Consider the following 22367-nt stretch of genomic DNA (forward strand, 5'->3'; position numbering starts at 1 on the left):
GGAATGGAATCACATCAGTATGGCCAAATAAGCATGCTTTACTCTAACCCATCTATGAAACAGACTTATATGTAAAAGGGTACTCTGCCTTACTAGCCTGTGTTCTGTTGTGCTCCCTAGCCCTGATGCATGCCTTGGTATTTGGGAACGTGACTGCCATCATACAGAGGATGTACTCTAGATGGAGCCTGTACCACACTAGAACCAAGGACCTAAAGGACTTCATCCGTGTGCATCACCTGCCCCAGCAACTCAAGCAGAGGATGCTTGAGTACTTTCAGACAACTTGGTCGGTCAACAATGGAATAGATTCAAATGAGGTAATGTGCATTTCTTATGTTGAAATTTTCAGGCATAAAGCATACACTTATCACGTAAAAGTAAGATGTTCTAATACAGGCAAAAGAGAGGGACAATATTACCAGCACCTTTATCTCTTTGTCTTTCATCCCTCATGGACCTACAACCCACTTTTCTTTAGTAGTAGTAGTAGTAGTAGTTTTATTTTTTTACAATCCAGTCATTCAGTCATTGTCCTTCTGGTACACCCTCCCACAGTTCCTCATCCTATTCTTCCTAACCTCTGTCTCCAAGAGGATGTCCCTCTCCCCACCAGACCTCCCCACTCCATGGGGCCTTGAGTCTCTCTCAACTGGTAGGAGTGTTTTCTCCCCCTGAGGCCAGACCAGGAATTCCTCTGCTATATATGGGTCAGGGTCTCTGACCAGTTAGTTCCTGTATGTGGCCTGGTTGGCAACCTACCTTTTTTTATGCATCACGACTGATGTCTTCACTCTGCCACTCTGTGATGTCAGAGTTTCATAGCAATTTGCTACCATTTTCATTGTGTTTTTTAAAGGATTCATCCTTATAATAATTTAATGTCATAATGTTGGGTGAATACTTAAACTGGTCACACTGATCCACATTTTTTTTTTAAAAAAAAGCAACAAAATATAGGTAAAATGGTATCTTTAGAAATTAGGAAATAACCCCAAATAGCCACTGTGCAAGACACTGTATAGATCAACCAACTAGCCCACCAACACATTAAACAATGCAGTAACTGTGTAATCAACTATTCTTTGAGTTAAGTTACAAGATCATGCAATGAATGACATTTAGAGAATTAATGTTTTAGACATTCTGTATTTTTATCTTCATCTTGCACTGTGCTCCCCAAACTTCTCAATGGAATTTTATTTACCATAGAGAAAAGTAAAATCATGACCTTTTGGAGGCATGAATGGGTAGCACAAGAGATCAATATATTAAGTGAGATAAGCCCAGACTCTATAAGACAAATTCCATATTTTTCTCTCGTATTTGAAACCTAATAATCAAAATTATGAGAGTGATAATATTATCTCTCTAGATACCATGACACATTAAGAAAGTACAATGTGTCCAGGTTCCTTTATCTATCCCAATAGGAGTCTTGATGGAAGTGTTGGAAGCTTTTCTGCAAGTATATGTTGGAAATATTTAAAATTGCTTCAGATTTATTATCAGCTGATTATTCTGTGATACATAACTAAGGTCACAGTTACTACATAGCCCTGGAGATTGTACAGAGGAAATCTCAGAGACTATAACAGCTTACTCTTGTATAAAGCAGTTCACCGAAGGATGAAGAGAGCCAATGATATCTTGCAAACTCATTGAGTAGACCTGACTCATCCAAATTTCCTTTCTTCTCTCCTCTTTTCCAACAGCTTTTGAAAGACTTCCCAGATGAACTGCGCTCTGACATCACAATGCATCTGAACAAGGAGATCTTACAGCTGTCCCTGTTTGAATGTGCCAGCCGGGGCTGCCTCAGGTCTCTGTCTCTCCATATTAAAACCTCATTTTGTGCTCCAGGAGAGTATCTGCTGCGCCAGGGAGATGCTTTGCAAGCCATCTACTTTGTGTGCTCAGGCTCTATGGAAGTTCTTAAAGACAGCATGGTGTTGGCTATTCTAGGTAGGTTTCGGCTGAAATGTTTCTCTGAAATGTTACTCTAGAGTATAAAGAATACTAAGTAGGGAAGGGGGACATGTTAACAGGAGTTGGCAAATTACAGATAAAGATATGGACTCCATATTGGATTCAGTTTGTCTAAATGTTATACATGGCATATCATTATTCCTATACAAAGTTCAGGGAGTATAAATATTATCATTTTACTAGTGAGTAAATATCCAGATTCCATACACAGTGTAAGTCTTTCCGACTTCTACTCACAACTCATACAGTGTCCTATGGAAGAAACAGTAGCTCTGCTTTCATGGAGAATTTTATATATTTTGTGGATCACCAGTACAAAGAACATTATAATTATGTTTTATCTGTGTCAGAAAGGGAGCACAAATGATTTTAACTTTGAGAAAAACTCGATCACTGCCATTAACCTAGTACTGCAAAGGTGACACAGCCCCCTTTTAATTCCTCAAAGAAAACTCTGTGCCGTGATGTTGACTTCAAATACTAGACAAAATTATTTTTCCCTGAAATATAAAGAGCAGCTGGAAGAAGACAGTGTTTGGGCTAATATAGAAAACTTCCTCTCCCAATTTTATCTGAGTTCTTTTCAAGCTCACTCTCATTTGTTTATATAACCAATCATTATTGCACATAGGTCTAAGCACTAAAAATGTGGCAGAACAGAAATTGCTAGAAATTTTGCCCTTATAGAGATTCAACTTAAGACAGTGACAAAATAGAAAATTCACCCAGGTTGGTGGAGAGGGGTGAGCATCAGATGGATCCAGGGTATGTTGTAAAAATCAATGTTTTATACCAATGTCTGGAATCATGTCAGTAAATGATTAATGCAGTAATTTTTATTCTGTTTTTCTAAGGAAGTGATCTGTGACAAATCTTTGAAAAGTATTTTGACACATGGGACATTTAAACCTTTACAGACTGTAGACAAATATGTAAATGGATTTTCTGTTTCCACAATACTATTCTAAATTCTGGATGGGAGAACACTATTCCTTCAGGTCCCAAGTATACATGTCATTTCATGTTAACTCTGCTACTGAAGTAGTAAGCTTCAGAATAGGTTATATTTTGGTAGAGAGAAGTGATAAATGCTGAGTCCCTAGTATGAAATGCTATCTTAGTGACACTGTTGAGTCTTGAAATCTTGTTAAATTCTGCATGTGCCTTCTAAATTCATCTTCTGAAATCCATTTTTTGCAAGATGAAATTAGGAGGTGGGAACCTAAGATGTGATCAATACCTTCCAAAATGGGTTTATAAAGAAGTCTGCCATGATATCACAATGATAAGTCAACAGGTAAGAAATAGAAAGTTGGCCCTTATTAGACATGGAACCTGACAAAGCTCCAGATCATCAGAAATAAATTTCTGTTGCTTCTCATAGCTTAGCTGCATTGTGTTAGAGCATTGATAAGTAACTGTGGCAGTGTGGCTGCCTCAGCTAAAGGGGAGGATCTGGAGGCTGAGTGGTGGCAGACCTTGTGGCTTTCACTGCTTCATGTGGACTTCAGTTTCTCTAACAGAGGAAAGGTAGGACTTCCCTTTCGGATACACCCTGTGATATTTTCCTTAATATAAGTGCAGAAGATGCTAAAACAGTCCCTCCCTCTTCTCAGTTTGCAATGGTAAAAGGACAGTCGTTCTATCAGTTTGTAATTCTGGTTTAGGATTGACAATTATTTCTAATTTACTTCCAAAACATTACTTACATATTTTCCAGTGGATTTCCCTAGCACTGTTGCAACTTTTATAGACTTATGATTTGCCTATTGATATGGCCTCCTTTTGAGAGAGCATCTGCCACTTTATCAGAACCATATGATATGACATACATTCAAGCTGATATAACACTCCATTTAAAATTAGGCTTTTTTAAAATTCTTCTCCATTTTCAAATTTAGTAACTAACAACAGTTTTAGGAATGAAAGATAAACACATCATTCATTACATTAGAGAAAAAAGTGCAAATGTAATGGTTTCTATGTGACTGTTATAGCTTATAAAACATTGTAATAATTCTCATAATAAAATAATTAATTATTGATGAAAGATTTACTCCTCTGCTGCTTTGCTCCCTGGCCCAAATTTCTCCATAAATTGTGACTTTATGATGGTATTTCCCTTCTCTGCTCCCACCATACATAGATATGTAAGTGGTGTAAATTCAGCTTGTCCCATGATCATTCTAAACTCTGTTACATTACTGGGGCCACACACAAGTGAAGGTCCAAGGTTACCATGTAAATGGAATGATGTAACTTTCTTCACAATATTATTTCATGTTTAACCTATGGCTGATTTAACCTATACTGATGTGGCTGATTTAACCTAAGCACACAGCTTCAATTTGGTCTCTAGTTACTTAGTTCATTCCGCTACTGAAATGAATTAGTGGTCTTGTGAGAAAGAAGTGTTCATGTCCCAACTCAAGCAATACCATCTCCCAATCAACACATGAAAGCATTTCCAGATCTGTTGTATGGAGAGAGTTGTCGTGAGAATTTGTTATAAAGATAGAATCTTTTCATCTTTTACTTTACTGTGCTTCCCATTATTTTTTTCCATTGGTTTGAAAGAATATGGCCATGCAAGATAACTGGTGTCTTGACAAATGGTATTTATCTGCCTCTGTGGAATTTAACGTTCTTTTTTGTTATTGTTCTTAATCCTCAAAGACGAACCAGCTCTGCAAACATGGAGACTTCCAATGATCTATAGGAAGCAGAGAAATCATTCTTTTCTTTCAGAAATAAGGATACTGAGACCTGGAGTAGCTAATACACTAGTTCAGGAATATCAACAAAAGAAAGGAGGAATCCACAGGGCAGTTGGTGAGGCAAGAACGTCTAGTCAGAGCTCAATGCGAGACTGAACACCATTGCGCATGCTCCATAAACGTTCACTGAATCCAAAAGCAAATCTGGAATTCCTTCAAAGGTGCCAAATTTAGCAGTGTGTTGGTGGTATTCTTGCAGTGTCCAAGCCTCTGCTGGGAAAGGCGCAGGGGTGTAATGCAGGCTTCTCTCCTTATTGCAAGGCCTGAAGGGGTTGGGTTCCCACATGTGGGAATATTCGTGCAGTCTCCTGGGCTTTCTCTAGGAAATGCTTAGTTCGCTTTTGCCTTACTTTTGCAGTTTTGGTATTGCTATTGGCAGTTTTTACTTTAATTTTGTCTGTGAGAGCCATTTCCCCATAATCAGAAAATGAAAGTTCAGGCCATGGTTCATTTGTGTTTGTCTCTGAGGACTGTGGGAATGGCACAGATCACTCACTACTCTTTTTGTTGATAATGGTGCTGTGATTGAGCCAACACAAGGGCCTCGTCTGGGTAATTCAGCTAACATCCAGATGTTCTCTCCTGATGGGAACTTGGTTCTGATAACAAGTTTCCCACCAACCCATTCCAAAAAACAGCTAGATGATTGTCACAATGTTAAAATCGTCTTGCTCGATCATTGGTTCCAAGACTTAATAAGAACATTCAGAGGTGAGCCAAGCAAGGACAAGGAACTGACTCAGGTTACTAATTTCCTGAGATCCCGGGAAATGTTAAAGGAATTAGACCTCCTGGTTAGGATGTCGAGAAATACTAGGTGCACTGATTGAATTATAACTTCCTGGGTACTTAGTCTATTACCTCTCTATACTCTAACTGCAATTGCTGCCGACTATGGTCACTTTGTTGTGTACCAATGTGCTGCGTTAGATATTAACTGCTTGCTGAAACTATGTTTCCTCTTCCTTGATACATTTCATGCCTTAACAGGAAACTGGAGATGGAGGGGGAGAAAGAAGGGAAAAGTACAGTGTGCACATTATTGTTAAACATAGGGAGTTCTTAAAAGAGACTTCTGTGAGAAAATGAATATGAAGCCTTTTCAGCTGTGAAGACACACACACACACACACACACACACACACACACACACACAAAGGTGTACTGAGCTGAGCTGTCTCAGTGCCAGAGTGTGGGAACCGCACTTCTTGGTCCAAGTCTTCTTTCAACATCCTCCTTTGAGTTCTGAACCCCTCATGTGGCTGGACTCTGGCAGTATTCTTTTGCTTATAGTTATACCACAGAAACCATAAATATGAAAAGATGGTGGCCTTAAAGCTCTGCTTAATGTCTCTGCCATAGCAGAATCCCACATATGACACTGTCTTGATAATTATCCTCAAATAGACAATATAAAGAGTCACCGCATTGATGACTTTCCGGCTGGGATTATATCTCATGTCCTTCCTCAGCCTTGCATTTGTTAAGCAGCAGTGTAGTTTTTTAACAAAATCTACAGAAAATGTAATTTCAAATTTAGCAATATTAGTGACAACAGTAAGTCAGGCTTGAATTCTTCCAGAAAATGTGGCTATTTTATCACTTCCACAGGCTAAAAATATAGTCTGTGGTATGTTTTTTTTTTCTTCCATCAAAGTAGACTTATTTTTTATAGTTTAAATAAAATATTAATTCAAGTTAACATTTGACATAATTCAGTAATTTGCCTTCATTTTTAAATTTCATACACATTTTTTTTGGATATCTCAAGCACATGTGATTAATTTCGTGTTTCCTTTTACTGATAAATTAATTAGAATGGAGTTTTAAGTGTTCTCTGCCAGGAAATTTGTTTCAAAAATGCTGAGCATAATAAAGGATAAAACGTTAGAAATTTAAAAATATAATTCAGTATGGACTTGGTAAGTTTACTTGATAACTTTTCTTTTAAAATTACTTATATATATGAGTGTTCTGTCTGCATGTACATCCGAAAATCAAAAGAGGGCATCTGATCCCATCATGGATGGTTTTGAGCCACCATGTGGTTACCAGGAAATCAACTCAGGACCTCTAGAAGAAAAACCAATACCCTTAACAGCTGAGCCATCTCTCCAGCCAACTTCATAATACTTCAGTGGTGTGTCTTTTTCAGTATTGAGGTCTATACAGCTGTTCTTGGTTGCTTACAACATAGCACAAAGGTGATTCCAATAATTATAGTTAATACCTGGGAATGATGCTTTCTTTGGACAGACTCAGAAGACTTTCACTAGAAATGAGAGTTAACTCCAGTGCCTAGTGCTGTCTGTGAACATACTCCTGTTCCTCCAGCCTACAGCCCAAGAATTAAAAATTTCTTGTCTTCTGGGTGACTTTATGGTTGAGTCAAAAATATATCAGGAGTTACAATCAATGATTTTTTTTAAATTTTGATTCTTGAGGTTATTCCTCCTGTTTCATACTGGTTTCAACTCTTGAAATCCACTTAAAAGATTTAAAAGATAAAAGTGTCCATTATTAGGTCATCAACAAGCGTTACAAGGCAAGTTAGCTCCCAGAATGCATCCTAATTACTGTAGACAGGAGTACTGTAGTCAGCAGTGCTGCTGTCAGACATCAAGGGGGACATAGGGGTCCCATGAGTAGTCATCTAAGATTCTAGTTTTTGTCTATTCACTTCTTGTCTGGAAGGAGAAGGACATTCTTACACTGTCATAGAAAACAGTTGGGACCCATGTTCCTGTGTTACACACTGCTACACGCAAACCATGGCCCCGCAATGTTCAGCCCTTGCTCCTTCTTCCTGACTCAACAGAGAGCCTTCACCTACTTCACCCTCCTGTCCATCTTGGAGATGTGATCACAAGTAAATGAAGGAACAGACCTTAGTCTGTTAAGTGACACACTTCTGTTATTACCAAAAGTCCTGGACTCTATCTAGTCAGTGTACTTCCTGATGCACTGACGTGAGAAGACCAATTTTTCCACCAAGAAAAATTATTACTACCCTTTTACGTGGTTAAAGTGACTGTGACAAATTGACTGGTCCAAAATCATGTGACAAGTCCTTCCAGAGATCTGATAAGAGCCCATGGGTGGCTTTTGATGCCTAAGACATCCAGCTACGCCCTCTAGGTCAGGGCTCACAACTAAGTGACAGTTTTACCTACCACAGGACATCTAACAATGTTTGTTGGTGTTAACGTCTTAAATCCCACAATGAAATAGCAATTAAGCCCCAGTCTGACTCTCGGTCCTGCTAAACTTGAGTAGCTGGTGATGATCTGTCTTCACATGATTTTAGAGAAATGGGGTCTTTAAATCAAATAAAGTGACTGGGCTCCAGTTTGTTCTGCTTTTCTTCAAAATGATATGGCTCTTCTTTTTTAACTGTTCCTTAGGGAAGGGAGATTTAATTGGAGCAAATTTATCAATTAAAGACCAAGTGATCAAGACCAATGCTGATGTGAAGGCGCTGACCTACTGTGATCTACAGTGCATCATCCTGAAAGGTCTCTTTGAGGTGCTGGGCCTTTACCCAGAGTACGCACACAAATTTGTAGAAGACATCCAGCACGACCTTACATACAACCTTCGAGAAGGTCACGAGAGTGATGTAAGTCCCCTTTCCAATTAGAACTGGGGTCTGGGGATTAAATACAACAGCAGAGGCAGGTGTCATAGCCTCCCTTTCAAAAGGCACTGCAGGTAAAATATGCAGCCTCTTGTTAGCTGATGACTTAGTCTGGAGTTCCCTGCTAACATGCCAGGGAAGCACTATTTGTAGGCAGTTTCTTGCCTGCTTATCTCCATGTGCTCATGCACTTTTACACGTATACAGAACTTAGCTGGAAATAAGTGATGGCTCCAGCATTTGAAGATTTCCAGAGAAAGTATGCAGGTCAGAGTTTGGTGTGTGTCACTGTTCAGCCCTTCAACTGCTAGACAGGGAATTTGCTAGAAACTAATCTTTTTGTTAAAATGGTACCCTAAACAATCTATCTCAAAGTGACCAAATTTTCATAAAAGGATTCAAGCCAACAACTGTCACACTGAAAGCATAATGAACATTTTATGAAATTATATATTTGCTTCATGTTTCAGTTTATACAAACAGCTTTCCTGTCAAAATATGTACTATACTGTGCCTTGTGTTTAGGCGGATCGTGAACATGACTTCATTAGATGTGTCAGCAATAATGACTTAATAAGAATGATTGTTGGAAGGCAAGCCAGAGCATGCATCTCAATGTGTAACAGTCAGTGCCTTGTCTCAGATACTTGCAGCACTCAAGATTTAAAAAAACTGTAGTTTTGACTAATCCATATTATGCAGACATTTTGTGTAATCATTAGCATTCTGTCTTTTGAAAAATTGATAGAAAAAAATAGTCATTGCATAATGTTTCCTCTAGGTTAGGGATATACTTGATGTTAGATAAATAGACAACACCCCATTGGTTTCTACCACAATAAAAACATCAAGGGTCGATATTTATTAGCTACCTATTATGCTAAGCACTCTTTCTATACAAAGCGTTTTATTGGTTAAAACACTCTAAGATAAGTGTCTATCCATTTCTATAGCAGAACAAAAAGATTCAGAGTGGCTTTGGTTTTGTACACTTGTAGATGAATTGTACAGCATGTGAGAAAAAAAAATCCAGTTTGAAGAATACAGTTGACTAACAAAGGGCCTGCTTTTTTTCTTTTTTTTGAAATAGCTCTCATGTATCTTATGCAATAAACCGAATCTTAAAACTCAAGGTGGTAGGTACATTTTGTGTTTCTATGATAGTATACAATGAATTTTAAGAATTATAACATAATGTTTTAAAACATGCATGTATCATTAAATACATAAATTGAGCTAATCGACATGTGCTTCTCAAATTAATATTCATTCATAAAAGAAATTAAAATACTCTCAACAATAGTAAAGCATAGAGCATGTCATTTTTAATCATAGTCACCATACTGAAATAGAGATGAAATTTTGTGCCCTGTGACCAAGGGCAAAAATTTTTCTCCTACCGACCTCAAGTAATCACCACCCACCTCTCAGCTTCCATGATTCCAACCTTCCCCAGATTCCACATAAAGGTGAAATCGTTGAGGGTCATTTCACCATGCATATGAAAATGTGCTTATTGCATGAAGCATAAGTCCCACACACTCCCAAGCTCGCCAAGGTTGTAAATCACAGGACTTTCTTCTTCATCCAGAGTTAGTACTATTCCAAAGTGCATGTATACTGTATTTTCTTTATTCTGTTCATTGATAGGCATTTAAATTGATGCCTTGTCTTGACTATTGGGAGGAACATAGCAATGAGCACAAACATACACATACCTTGGACACATAACGATCTCAACCCTTTTGCATACACAAGCAGTAGTAGAATTGTTGGATCAGTGGTAGCTACACTTTAATGTCTGCTGTGCATTCCCACTGACAATATGTGAGAATTCCCACTTCTAATCTGCAACAACACTCACCTCTCAGCTCCTTGACAGCAGTCATCCCAGCCACTGAGAGATGATACATTGTTGCAATTTTATTTTGCATTTCTATGACTACTAGTGGGTTTTGTATATCTTCTTTTAAAGAATCTATTTTGCCCATTTTTAATCAGTCTACTATTTCCCTTGTTACCATTGGCTTGTATGAGTTACTTGTGTATTTTGAATATCAACCTCTATCAGATGTATGGTTAGCTATCATTCTACAGTTTATTTCTTACTCCATGGGCTGTTTCCTTTGCTGTGAACCTCTCAATTTTATGTAATCTAATTAGCCTCTCCTTACTCACATTGTATTAGAGTCACATCCAAAAGAAAAATCACTACAAAATCAATGCCAGGAAGCTTTCATTCAGTGTTATCCACTAGAGCTCGGGATGTAACATTTAAGTCTCCTATTTGAGTTGAGGTTTAAGTACCATGTGATGTTAGGATCTAATGTCATCCAATGGATGGATCTTTAGATTATTTATAAAATAATATCTACTTTTTTCTATTTACTAGACTAGTAATGATACCAGGTTTTAAATCCTTGTAGGTTTAATTCCAGTATTTGAGTAATCTTAAATGACTATTTATTATTGCTTCTTCTCTCATCCTCTCCTCTCCTTTCTTCTCTCCTCTACTCTTCTATACTGTCATTTCTGCCTCTCTATAATTTTATCCTTTTTAAAGCAATACTGTAGGTAAAAAGCTGCTGGAGAACACAGAGTTCCTCACACCACGCTGTGTGTGGTTGGCTGAGAATGCTCTGGGTTCCTCCAGCTGGAAGTTAGGCCCGGCTGCTCACTAAAGGCCTCTTCACCGCTCCTCACAGCGTGGCCCCAACACACGAGGAAGTCTTTGGGTTTCCAAAACCAGTTTATTGGCATGACGGGTGGTAGATGGATCTGGATGCACCCCCCACCTAACCCCAGGGCAGTCCTAAGTTAAATAGGGAGGGAAAGAGGGGGAGGGGCTGGGGGGGAATGCTTATTTGGCTCCACCCTCTGGCCTTCAGGTACCTCATTAGTATGTAAATCTCTCTAGGGCCTGAGGCCTGTGTGCCCTCTACCTGTGTCCTACAGGACTGAAGGGTGAAGGTTGAATGGAGATTAAACCTTGTGTCAGGAGCCTGGGTTCTGGGGGCGTGGCTGAACCCACAACCCAAGAATCAGGATACCCTTCCACGGCCTGACACAATACCATAATTTTATTTAAAGGTATGTGCCATTTATGAAAGCATATCCACGTCATTTCTTCTATGTGGGATAAGGCTTCTTCTGGTGAAGGAACATCAGTGGATCACTTCTGTCGTGTTCATAGTCATCTTGGACTTGTTAGATGGTTCTCTCTCAGTTTGTTCTTAGTCTTGAAGTGTTTCCCTCACTCTTGAAATGGTTTCTCTGGGCTCTGCTAACACCTCATTGTGTTTCAAAGCTTTTCCTTGTTGGTTCAACATGGCCTCAGATTCCAACATGACTATGAAATCTATGTTCTGCAATCCAGCCTTCCTGAGACACTTCTTCCATTTAAGCCTCTTGGTGTGCTGTGCCCTGCATATGCCAGTTAGGTGCTCTCTAATGCTCCAAGCCAGGCAATGATGCAGTTCCCCACAACCCCAGCAACTGTATTCCAAAGATCCCACAAAAGATAGCTCACCTGACCTTCATTCTAACTCCTCAGCTGGTAAAACCTTCCCTTTCTATTTTTCTGTCTAATCTTGCAAAGCAACAGTGTTCAGACCTGCTTCTCCTGCCCTGAAAAATACCTCTCTCAGTATGGTGCTCAGGCTGGTGTGTTTCTCTTTTCTTAGAGGTCACAGCCACTGGCATCTTTCTTCCATGCATTTCACCGGTGCCTTCTGTCTAACTTTATAGTTCCTTTTGACCATAGTACTGCTTCAACCATTTTGACTGGAACCTAAAGCATTGCTTCTTTGTAAAGCATGGCTCTAGTGGAATATAAATCAAACCTGAGAAGACACTGGAAAAGAGAGATGGATGCAAGAAGTACTGATATGGACCTAAGCAAGGAGCTATCCTTCCTGTCACTAATGTCACAAAGTACTTGGGAGAGATTAGACTGCTGTTTGTTGACAGGGACCTAGTGACTGGGATGAAAATACAACAAAAGAGAAGCAAGGGGGAGGAGTCGGATAGGGGCTTTTCAGAGGGCAAACCAGGAAAGAGGATAACATTTGAAATGTAAATAAATAAAATAACCAATAAAAATTGAAAAAAAAAAAAAAAGAAAATACAACAAAGAGATAACCTTTATAAAGGTTACCATTAGTGTTTTGAAAGGGGTTAAAATAAATACAGACACTGAACACTAAATAAAATTAAATTAGTATATATGTTTATTTTAAAATACTATGAGGGCAAATATGAACAAAAGCTTTTGACACTTTTATTGTTCTGGATTACTTGACACTCAAAATGCTTATTGACACATACCAACACACACACATACACACACACACACACCACACCACAGAACACACACACATATTTCCAAAATCTTGAAATACAGTTCCCTGGCTGGGTAAGTTTGGCCCACTCTCTTATATAATTCTAGAACCCCATGAGAAGTTCTAACCACTCCAGCAGTCTTTGCCTTTCAGAAAAATATCTACATACATCCTGATGCCAGCCTGTGCTTAAAGGTTCTTGTTCTCCACTCTGCTGTGCCACTCTGCTGTCAGCAAATTTGGATCCAAACACCATTCTTTAACGCACATATGCACACAGGAATAACCACTCACAAAGGTTCTTGGTAGAGCGATGGTTATGAAAAGTGAAATACTCCTGTTTACTCGTGCTTACAGACATGAGAACTTCATGAACATAACTTCCTAAACTCACTTACTCTGGAAAATCGAGTAGCTACATGTACAAAGGGGCTCATAGTAGGTCATGGAGATCTACAGAGTTCTCATCACATACATGGGTGAAACTCTTTAACTATAAACCATAAAAACAAAACAAACAAACAAAAAAAAGGTAAGACATCAGCCCATTTTTAAATAAAACAAGAGCCAATAGGAATCCATCTGCATTTAGAAGGGATCTGTGGAGTAAGATCAGGGATCAGGGCTCCTACATCTGCATTAGACCACAGATCTTTAGAAAAATAGCTTACCTCAGTCTCACAGGGAAAATTAAACTATATAAAACATGTTTGAGTTTGTTGAAAGGTTAAATACTGCCATTTGGACCTCATGCTAATTATGTATTTTGTACCTTTGGTATATTTTCCATATTTGCCCCTATTTATATCTCCTCATGGCTAAACACTGGTGAATCGAACCATTTCTGTCTATGCAGATCATGGTGAATTTGCTCCACTGTTTCTTATGGTAAACTTGATAAAGTGATTTTAACACAAATTCATCTGTTTTTGAGAAGTCTAGTTTTCCTTCACATAAAGAGACTGAAACTTGACATAAATAAAAGGATTAGAGAGCATCAAAAAATAACTGTTTTCAAAAGTAAAGGCAGCTAAAACTCAGATGTTCACACAACTACCCATAAATATTGAATTGCTGTGCACAGTGGGTGCTGATTTGTTCTTGATGGTTTCATGGCTGTACAGCAGTATAATACCAACAGTTGGGGGAGGAGACATTTTTTAAAGTCTGTCATAATAAGGATTTCTAATGATGACTAAGCCTGTTAAGTTATAAATATGTTCATTGTTTCTGCTTCAATTTTCTGATCATATGTAATCTGAGAAGCATAAAAGCTAAGCTACCTCGTTCTGTCTTCTTACTTCTTTAGTTTAAAGGGGGAAGAGGTCCTGAGACTTAATGGCTTCCAGTCTTCACTGTGACATCCTTTTCTTTGAACTGCTATTTACAAATAAACACAAGCAGTAACCACAGCATCCTAAGAGGAGCCCTAACCCTCAGCATCACTTGCATGGTTCCTGCTGCTAACCCACAGGAGCTTAAAACCTGATGATTTGTCACAACACCCAAGTCCTCTCACTTTTCCTATCATAAGTACCATCATTTTCTAATGTACTTGCAAAAGAGCGGAGTTGTTTTGCTTTTGCATAGAGTGACCACACACACCTGCAGTTCCTGCAACTCTAAAGACTGAGGCAGGAGAATTGCAAGTTCAAGACCAACCTGAGCAAATGAGAAAGAGCCTGATTGAAATAAAAGGCTTTAAGGGGCCACAGATATAGCTTAGTAGTAAGGAATTAACCTATCATTGAGAGGACTTACGGCCAATTCTCAGTATTTAAAATACACACGTTTAAGCATAGTCACATGTATTGAATGGAGAGTCATAACTTTACATGTAATACCGTTTTTAAAATGATGAAAAGAAAGTAAATTAAACAATGTATTTGAGAAAATATACACATGAAATACAATTTTTTTAACCAAACAAGAAAGCATTCCACAAGACTCTTGGATCTATACTTCTGTCCATCTGGGCTCTTCTTCATCCTCTGAGCTGCTGCAGACAGACCTTTAAGACGTAGTGTGTTCAAAGCAGAATACACTAACTTCCTCTACAAACATTCCCTATACTCTCTTTGCTTTCCTCATCAAAGCCAGTACCACACCCAAACTCAATTCACGGTCTTGTTTGGTTTTGTGTAAATTATCCCTTACTGTTTTATATTTGTCCCAGGGCTTTCACCCATGTATGCATGTGTGGAGATCAGAGGTCAGATTTCTTCCTCCCTCAGTCGCCACCTTATTTATTTTTTTATTTTTGAAGGAGAGTCTCGAAGTGAATTCAGAGCTCACTCTTTTGGCCAGCATCAAACAGTGCTGGGATTACAGAGACACATGATGTTAAAATAGCATTGGGTGCCATATTGCAAAGCTCCCTCTCCTGGAGTCAGCACTACTTCCAAGATTGACCAATGCTCTTGTGAATAACCATCCCTCCCTCAAGACCACACTTAACTAAAACACCCACTGTGTGAATATGCAAACCTTTAGTACCATGGAGTACACAGATAATATTACTTTAATAAGTAGAATTTATAAATATTATCTTCTAAGGCTAATTTTATCTGAATTATATTTTTAAAAGCTGATTCTTATTGCATGATGTCATAAAGACATGTGAATTCATTTCCTTCTGTTATTTTAAATTTTGCTTTTTTACCTTTCTCTATGCTATCCAGAATTGTTTCATTAATTATCTGAGGCAAAACTCTTGCTTATGTTTCTGATATAGTTAATGAATTTTCTTGCGTCATAATTGAATGAGGCCTCACTTTCCCTAGTTACCTCAGTATCATACCTATCACATGATAGCTGTTCATGTATGTACACTGATTTCCTGGATCGTTCTCTGCTCTATTGTGTCCTTCATCTGTATGTGCACACCAGCACCCTGTGTAACGCTTGTAATAGGTCCACTTTCTAGGGACCCAGGGATACCTGGCTTTTCTTCGTGCTTGTAAAGACAAATTTCTTTTATATTTTTCTCTCATTTTTTTAAAGACATTAACCCGAATTTCATTTTGGTAAGGAATTTTTATCTGTCTAACTGTTGCTTCTTTAAGGAATTTGTCATCACTAACCCTGGGTATTTTCATTTCTCCTTTTTGTCTTTAGTTTTCTTTCATCATTATATGTCTAGGTCCTCTGTCTATCTCCTTATCCCTACCCAGTCTCTCCTCTCTCTCTCTCTCTCTCTCTCTCTCTCTCTCTCTCTCTCTCTCTCTCCTCTCTTTCTGCCTCTCTCTCATTTTCTTACCCCTCTTTTTCTCTACATGCTATTATCTGCCATCTATAAATCTACCTATCAATCAATATACTAGCTAGTCTTATGTCAACTTGACACAAGCCAGAGCCACTTTAGAAGCGAGAACCTCAATGGAGAAAATGTTCTCATCAGATGAGCTTGTGGACAAGCTTGCAATGAATTTTCTTGATTGATTATTGATGTGGGAATGTCAAAATTATGGTAGCCTCTGCCAACTCTGAGATAGTCATCCTAGGGACTAAATGAAAACAGGATAAGCAAGCCATGGAGAATAAGCCAATGAGCAGTATTCCTCAAGGGTCTCTACCTAAGTTCTTGCCCTGTTTCAGTTCCTGCCCTGACTTCCTTCAGTAATGGACTGTGATATGGAATTCTAAACTAAAACAAGCATTTTATTCCTTAAGTTGCTTTGAATCATTGTGTTTTAATATATTAATTGAAGCCTTAAATCAATAATTCAGCTATACAGATATCTATTACATTAACAAACTTATCTGTCTTACTTCATTGGTCCATCAGGTATTATAAACTCCTATGTATGTGTGAAAAAAATTTATGGATCTATGAAATATATGAATACGATATATCATAATACTGTTATACACTTCCAGTGTCTTACTAGGAACCACCAAAACGCATATAAATCACAAGAAACCCATCAACTAAGATTGCAGAAAACCGCAACCAATCAAACTGCAGAGTTGTGAAGTTCAGTCCCAAATTATATCAACAATGCAACTCTTGTTCAAAGATCATAGAAGAGGAGCAGGTGGGAAAATTGTAAGATCCAGAGGCACCAACAGTTTGCTATGAGATTGTGTCTCCTAGTAAACTCAGAATCTTCACCCATAAATGTCTCACGAACATGACACTTAAACATAAGCTGAACAAAATCAGCACCAATAGGCATGCTGATGTAGACAGGTACTCAACCATACAGAAAGAGTCATGACCAACTAAGAAATACTAAAATGGGAGAAAGAGTCTTCTTCTCAACAATATAAACTCAACAATAAAAGAAATGCTTTAAAAAAAAAACAAGCTGGCATGATGGTTCATGGCTATAAACTCAGAAGACTTGGGCAGGAGTATCACAAGAGATCCAGTCCAGCCTGGACTAAGGTGAGATGTCTCAAAATTGTTCATTCAGTCAATCAGTTAAAGAAATTATGCCGAGTAAAAGAAGTGCAAACCATAAAAGAAATCAGATTCAACAGTATGATTCCTTTCATGTGTGATTCTAGGAACAACTCCTATTTATATATAGTGAGAGAAAGCGGAGCACCATTGCATCAGGCAAGGAGAGAAAGGGAAGAGGAGGTATGAACACTAAAGGATATCGAGGAACATTTCAGGGAATAGAAATACTATGTGTCTTGATGTCATGGTGTATATTGGAATGTACATATGTATGTTCTCTCCCTGCCTCACTTCCATCCTTTTCAACTCCTCCAGATTATAATAGTGAAGTTTGTAAAATATAAATTGCATCCTATTACTCTGTAACCAAATTCATTTCAGTGGTTTTTCTGTAGGCTGACATTGAATCTGGACTTTTTACTATAACTGTCAAGATCCTATGCCTTTCTTCTCTCCCTGCCTCTCATCCCAGGCCACCTGATGCATGCTATGTTGGCAAGAATCCCAGCCTGTCTCACCTCACTGTTAATCCTGATGCCTTTCAGAGCTCCTGGCTTATGCACCTGCTCCCTGCCCACAGTGGGGCTTCTCTGGCTTTACCTGTCCACGTGCTGGTGTTTGTTCCCTCCCACTTTCCTGTTACATGGTCTTGTTTATGTTTTGCAGAGCATTTAACAGGTTATAAGATTATTTGGATTATGTATTTTCTTGTTCTCGGTCAGTGCCTCTTAATAGAGTGCTTACTTTATGAAGACTTCCCTTCTTGTATTCTACACTATTGCACTACACGGCCAAGGGTAAGGCCACCATAGGTATCCTCATGAGATGAAGAGCAAGGCTTTACTGGTTACAGAGCGAGGGTATAGTCTAATGTGCAAAGCTACAGGAATTTAGACTCACATCTGTCAGAAGCACCAAAGTCAAGGAGACTGTTAATACAATCAAAAGAAACACATGAAATAAAAACCAGTTTCGCTGAGAAACAACAGGTTTTCACTTGGCAGAAGTTCAGAGCAGGGGCTTTTCAAGAGCCCTTTGGGGACTTTAAACTGAACAGTGGAAACAAGAGCTTGCAGTGTGAGTGATGTAAGTCCTCCTTCTAGAGTATTAAAGAGTATCTGACTTTGAATTCAAGCTAACACACCATGTTTTATAGAAATAGGTCAAACCATAAAACACTACTGTCCAAGAGAGCAAAGAAGCCACCAATCACTCCTTGTGTTGCTTGACTATGATGTGACTAACTTGAGGTGACATCAAAGCTCTCTCCCCATAAGGCTCAGAAAACAGAGAAGAAGGGACAGAAAATTTGAAAGTACCAGAGGCTGGAGATTACAGCTGCAAAACAGTATCTTTAAACATGACAAGCAGTTACCTGATGAACTCTTTGAGCTTTGGTTGCCAACACAAGACCTCAACAATCTAATCTAGCAGTATTCTATCATGGGTGTTTAAGGGAGTGGTACGGAGCACAGGACTCCACTCCTGAGTGAGAGGCCAGTCCCTGATTGGAGAAAGTCAATGTTCTCAAGAGGTAGTTCCTCTAGTACAATTCTCATGCTACAATGGAGAGTCAACAGTATAGTCACTGAATGTAGACAAGCTTAGTTGGACTCAGTAGGGTGTGTGTGTGTGTGTGTGTGTGTGTGTGTGTGTGTGTTCTTTAAAAATAAGCTCTGAAGCTTAGCTCTGATTAGGAAGAGCTACTCAGAATAAGTTGGAGTGAGGAGTGGATTTGAGTCTAAATAATGCATTCATGTCTGAAGCAAAAAGTAAAATGACTCATTAGACAAAACTTTTGAGAAGTGAAATTAATTTAAGCTGGAAAACCCAAGTCATATCTAGGAAAAAATATGGTTACCTATTGTTATAAAATACTTCCTTCATTAGTGCATAACCCATCCATCTGTTGGCCTCAGTGGTGAATTGTGGGAAGCAGATCTGAAATACAGGTGAATAAGTCTGCCCAGTTTTTCTTCTCACATCCCCTCCTCAGCCTTAGTCATATTTTTATTTATTTATTTTGTGTATGTGTGTGTGTGTGTGTGTATGCATGTAGTTCTGTATGTGTTCAAGTGTGGTGGTATATGTGTGTGTGCAAGCATATGTGAATGTATGTGTATACGCATGAAAAAAAGAGATCAGTTTCGAAATTACTGTTCATCTTGATTTTTGAGAAAGTCTCTTGTTGCAGTTTGAGGCTTGATGACTAGACTGGATAGCTGGAAAGCACCAGGGATACTCTGGCTCTTCCTCCCCAGCACAAGCTCGCATAATCACACCCAGACATTTATGTGGAGGCTAGGAATTGAGCTCTGGTCCCTGCTGAACCCTATCTCTGGGCCCCAGTTCTATGTTTTTGTTTTTTCTTTTATGACAGTCCTATCAAATGCAAGTGTCATATTGCATGTGCTTTTGAGCTGAATCTGGCCTAGCCAATTTCTTACATGACTAAACTGTCCTGACTCTGTGGCATTCAGCTCCACGCTGTCTAGAATGGAGGCTGACTAGATCCTTCCGGTGAACACCATGACTTACCAGCACCTTATACTGTCAATGCAAATACATTATGATATAATTCTTGCCAAGACTCTGTGGGGAAAGGGAATTTTTCCAAGGAAGGTACTTAGTTTAAATTTAGTTCTTGTTTCAATGTGAAATAAATTTGGGCTTCTAGGAAGCAGTTTTTTTTTTTTAATGATTTACCAAATAGTAATTTTAAAAATTATATTTGACAGCCTAGATTCTTAGTTCTCCTGTGTGTATCTACATCTGCTAGCACAGGCTCAGGTAGTAAGAGAAGATAATTAATAGTGTCCCACTCTGAGAGAAGTATTCTCAGAAAATTGCACATTGAAGGACTCACATGTCACTTTATCATGCTGCCTTTCCCTGTGACTTGTGGCCCAGCAAGGTTTCTTGGTTTGCAGTTGTCTCTCTTAAAATTTCTTCCTTTAGGAAACAAAAATAAAAAGTCTTCAAAAATGTCCTGTGGTCAGCCCTTTTCACCTATTGCCAGCTGTTACAGAGCTTAAGAGAGCATCAGGCAGGGAGAACTCAGTGGGTGACAGACTAGATATGGTCCTTGCATCCAATGTTGTGTTTGGAAGCTTCTCTCATACTGAAAATTTTAGGTGGTTTTAGAAGGGATTAAGGTAATGTGGTACCTTGAAGGCAAAGTTGTCCATCTCATTTAGCATCTCCAGATTTCAGAGCTGCCCTGATGCTTGTGGTGTTTGAATGAGCTTTACGGTTGAACACATCTCACAATTGATGCCTCCTACTTCTAACTGCGGCAAAGTGTTCTAGTGTGTCTTTCTATCCTTTTTAACTGTCAGTGTGTGTGTGTGTGTGTGTGTGTGTGTGTGTGTGTGTGTGTGTGTGTGTGTGAAGGTTAGAGGATAACTTTCAGGAATTTTCTCTCTTTTTCTACCATAGTTGAACTTTTGTCATTGGGTTGTTTGGCAAACACTCTTACCTGCTGACCCACCTCAAGAACACTACCTAGCCCCAATTTTTCTAAACAATTAATCAGGCTCTCTGCTTCATTCTCTTCACTATGATTGGCCTCATCCATTTCCACATCCGTTTAAAGATCTCCATGAAGGCTGGCTCAATAGACTCCACTGATCTCTGAATGCATATTAGTGTCTAATCCTGACATTGTTTCTCCCACCTAGACCTCTGCTTCAGGAAAGCGAGTTTGTAATCCCAAAAGTTATCAAATGAAGGAATTTATTCTTCTCAAGCTATAGAGCCACTCTGCGAAAAACTCCTCTGTTAGTTAGGATGAGAGCGAGTATAAGGACATTGACAGAAACATTCTAAAACTCCTGAGGAGTTAAGGGGTGATTCACAAGAAGGGCACTAAGTAAGAACAATGGAAACAACCCAAATGAAGTAGTAAGGAAGAGGAGTCACTACACACACACACACACACACACACACACACACACACACACACATTACACACTATATACACCTTAACTCTCAAAAACATCAGGCTCTTAAACTCTGGTAGAATCATTTTGCAATTTTTTTCCTTTTACTTCTCTCTGTATGTCCTTCCCATTCTTCCATTAATATGCTCACTGTTTTCCTAACTCATCTAAGTAGAAGAAATGGGTTGTTGACTAATTTCAGAATTCTAGCCTAATTCGGGTACAGAAATGCTAGGTGATACAACTTGGGTCAAGTGGGCACCTTCATCAATCATTGGGGCAACATGAAATAGGGTAAAACACACTATACTGCTTGATGGCTTCCATGGCAACCATGTGGCATGAATATTTGAGATAAGTAAAATCGAGAGAAAGGCTCATTAGCTGGACCTTAGAGGAAGCAGAGCAAATGGTGGGGAGGATGGGTCTCTTCTGTGTAATTGTAGCACTGTAGGCTTCCATGCAAATATTTCTATGAAAATTCCCTGCAAATCTCAGCAGCATTCTCATGGCACCAAAACTACATTAAGATATATGTATAAAAAAAAATGTTTAAGTGACTGCAGTGACTCATAATGTTAGTAAGCTCTCTGCGACTGTGAGAAAACAGCTGAGAACATTAACTGAAAAGAAGAAAAGTTCATTTTAGCTCAGGGCATCGGAGATTTTGGTCCACAGTTGTCTGGCTCTGGCTACTGCTGTTTTAGGGCTGTGTTGAACAGGTGCAAAGACATGGTGGAGCAAATGGTGGTGGGGAAAGAAAGGAGAGAAGAAAAACACCCTTTAAGAGGGCAAGCCCCAGTGACCCACCTTCTACAACAGGGTCACCACCTTCCAACATCCACTTAAGTTATAAACAGCTGGGTTAACCCATCTGTCAGATCTCATCCCTCATACCCAGTTGGCAAAAGCCTCACCTGTGCACAGAAAGCCAAGCCCTCAACACATGAGCATTTGGGGGACATTGATGACACCCTGGAGTTTGTCCTGTGTCGTCTCTCGCTGACAATTAGAGTGTGGCACATACCCCACATCAACTGCACTTGGTGCCATCTGAGCACTTCAAGCTGTGCATGTACTATGAAGCATGGGTAGTCAGATTTTAAAGCTCCTTCAGAAGATGGAGAGGTAAGTTGGCCTGGGAAAGATAGCAGAAAAAAGATCAGCTGCCACCCATAAATAGGGAAAAAAGCAAAAACAAATAAACAAACAACTTTCCATGGTTATTTCTACCTTGTAGGGAACATCAGATGTTTAGCCTGAAATAAAGCACATG

At 39.0% G+C, this 22367-nt stretch overlaps 1 protein-coding gene across 1 annotated transcript in view; it reads left to right on the plus strand.

The window, feature by feature from the left end:
* Kcnh8 (potassium voltage-gated channel subfamily H member 8) overlaps window positions 1–22367 on the plus strand; it is a 344000-nt gene that overhangs the window by 299989 nt on the left and 21644 nt on the right. Inside the window, exons 9-11 of the mRNA XM_076914649.1 lie at window positions 121–320; window positions 1716–1965; window positions 8170–8384. Of these exons, the coding sequence (XP_076770764.1) occupies window positions 121–320; window positions 1716–1965; window positions 8170–8384 (665 nt within the window). The remainder of the gene's footprint in view (window positions 1–120; window positions 321–1715; window positions 1966–8169; window positions 8385–22367) is intronic.

This window comes from Arvicanthis niloticus, chromosome 17, assembly GCF_011762505.2.
Source record: "Arvicanthis niloticus isolate mArvNil1 chromosome 17, mArvNil1.pat.X, whole genome shotgun sequence".
NCBI classification, from domain to species: domain Eukaryota; kingdom Metazoa; phylum Chordata; class Mammalia; order Rodentia; family Muridae; genus Arvicanthis; species Arvicanthis niloticus.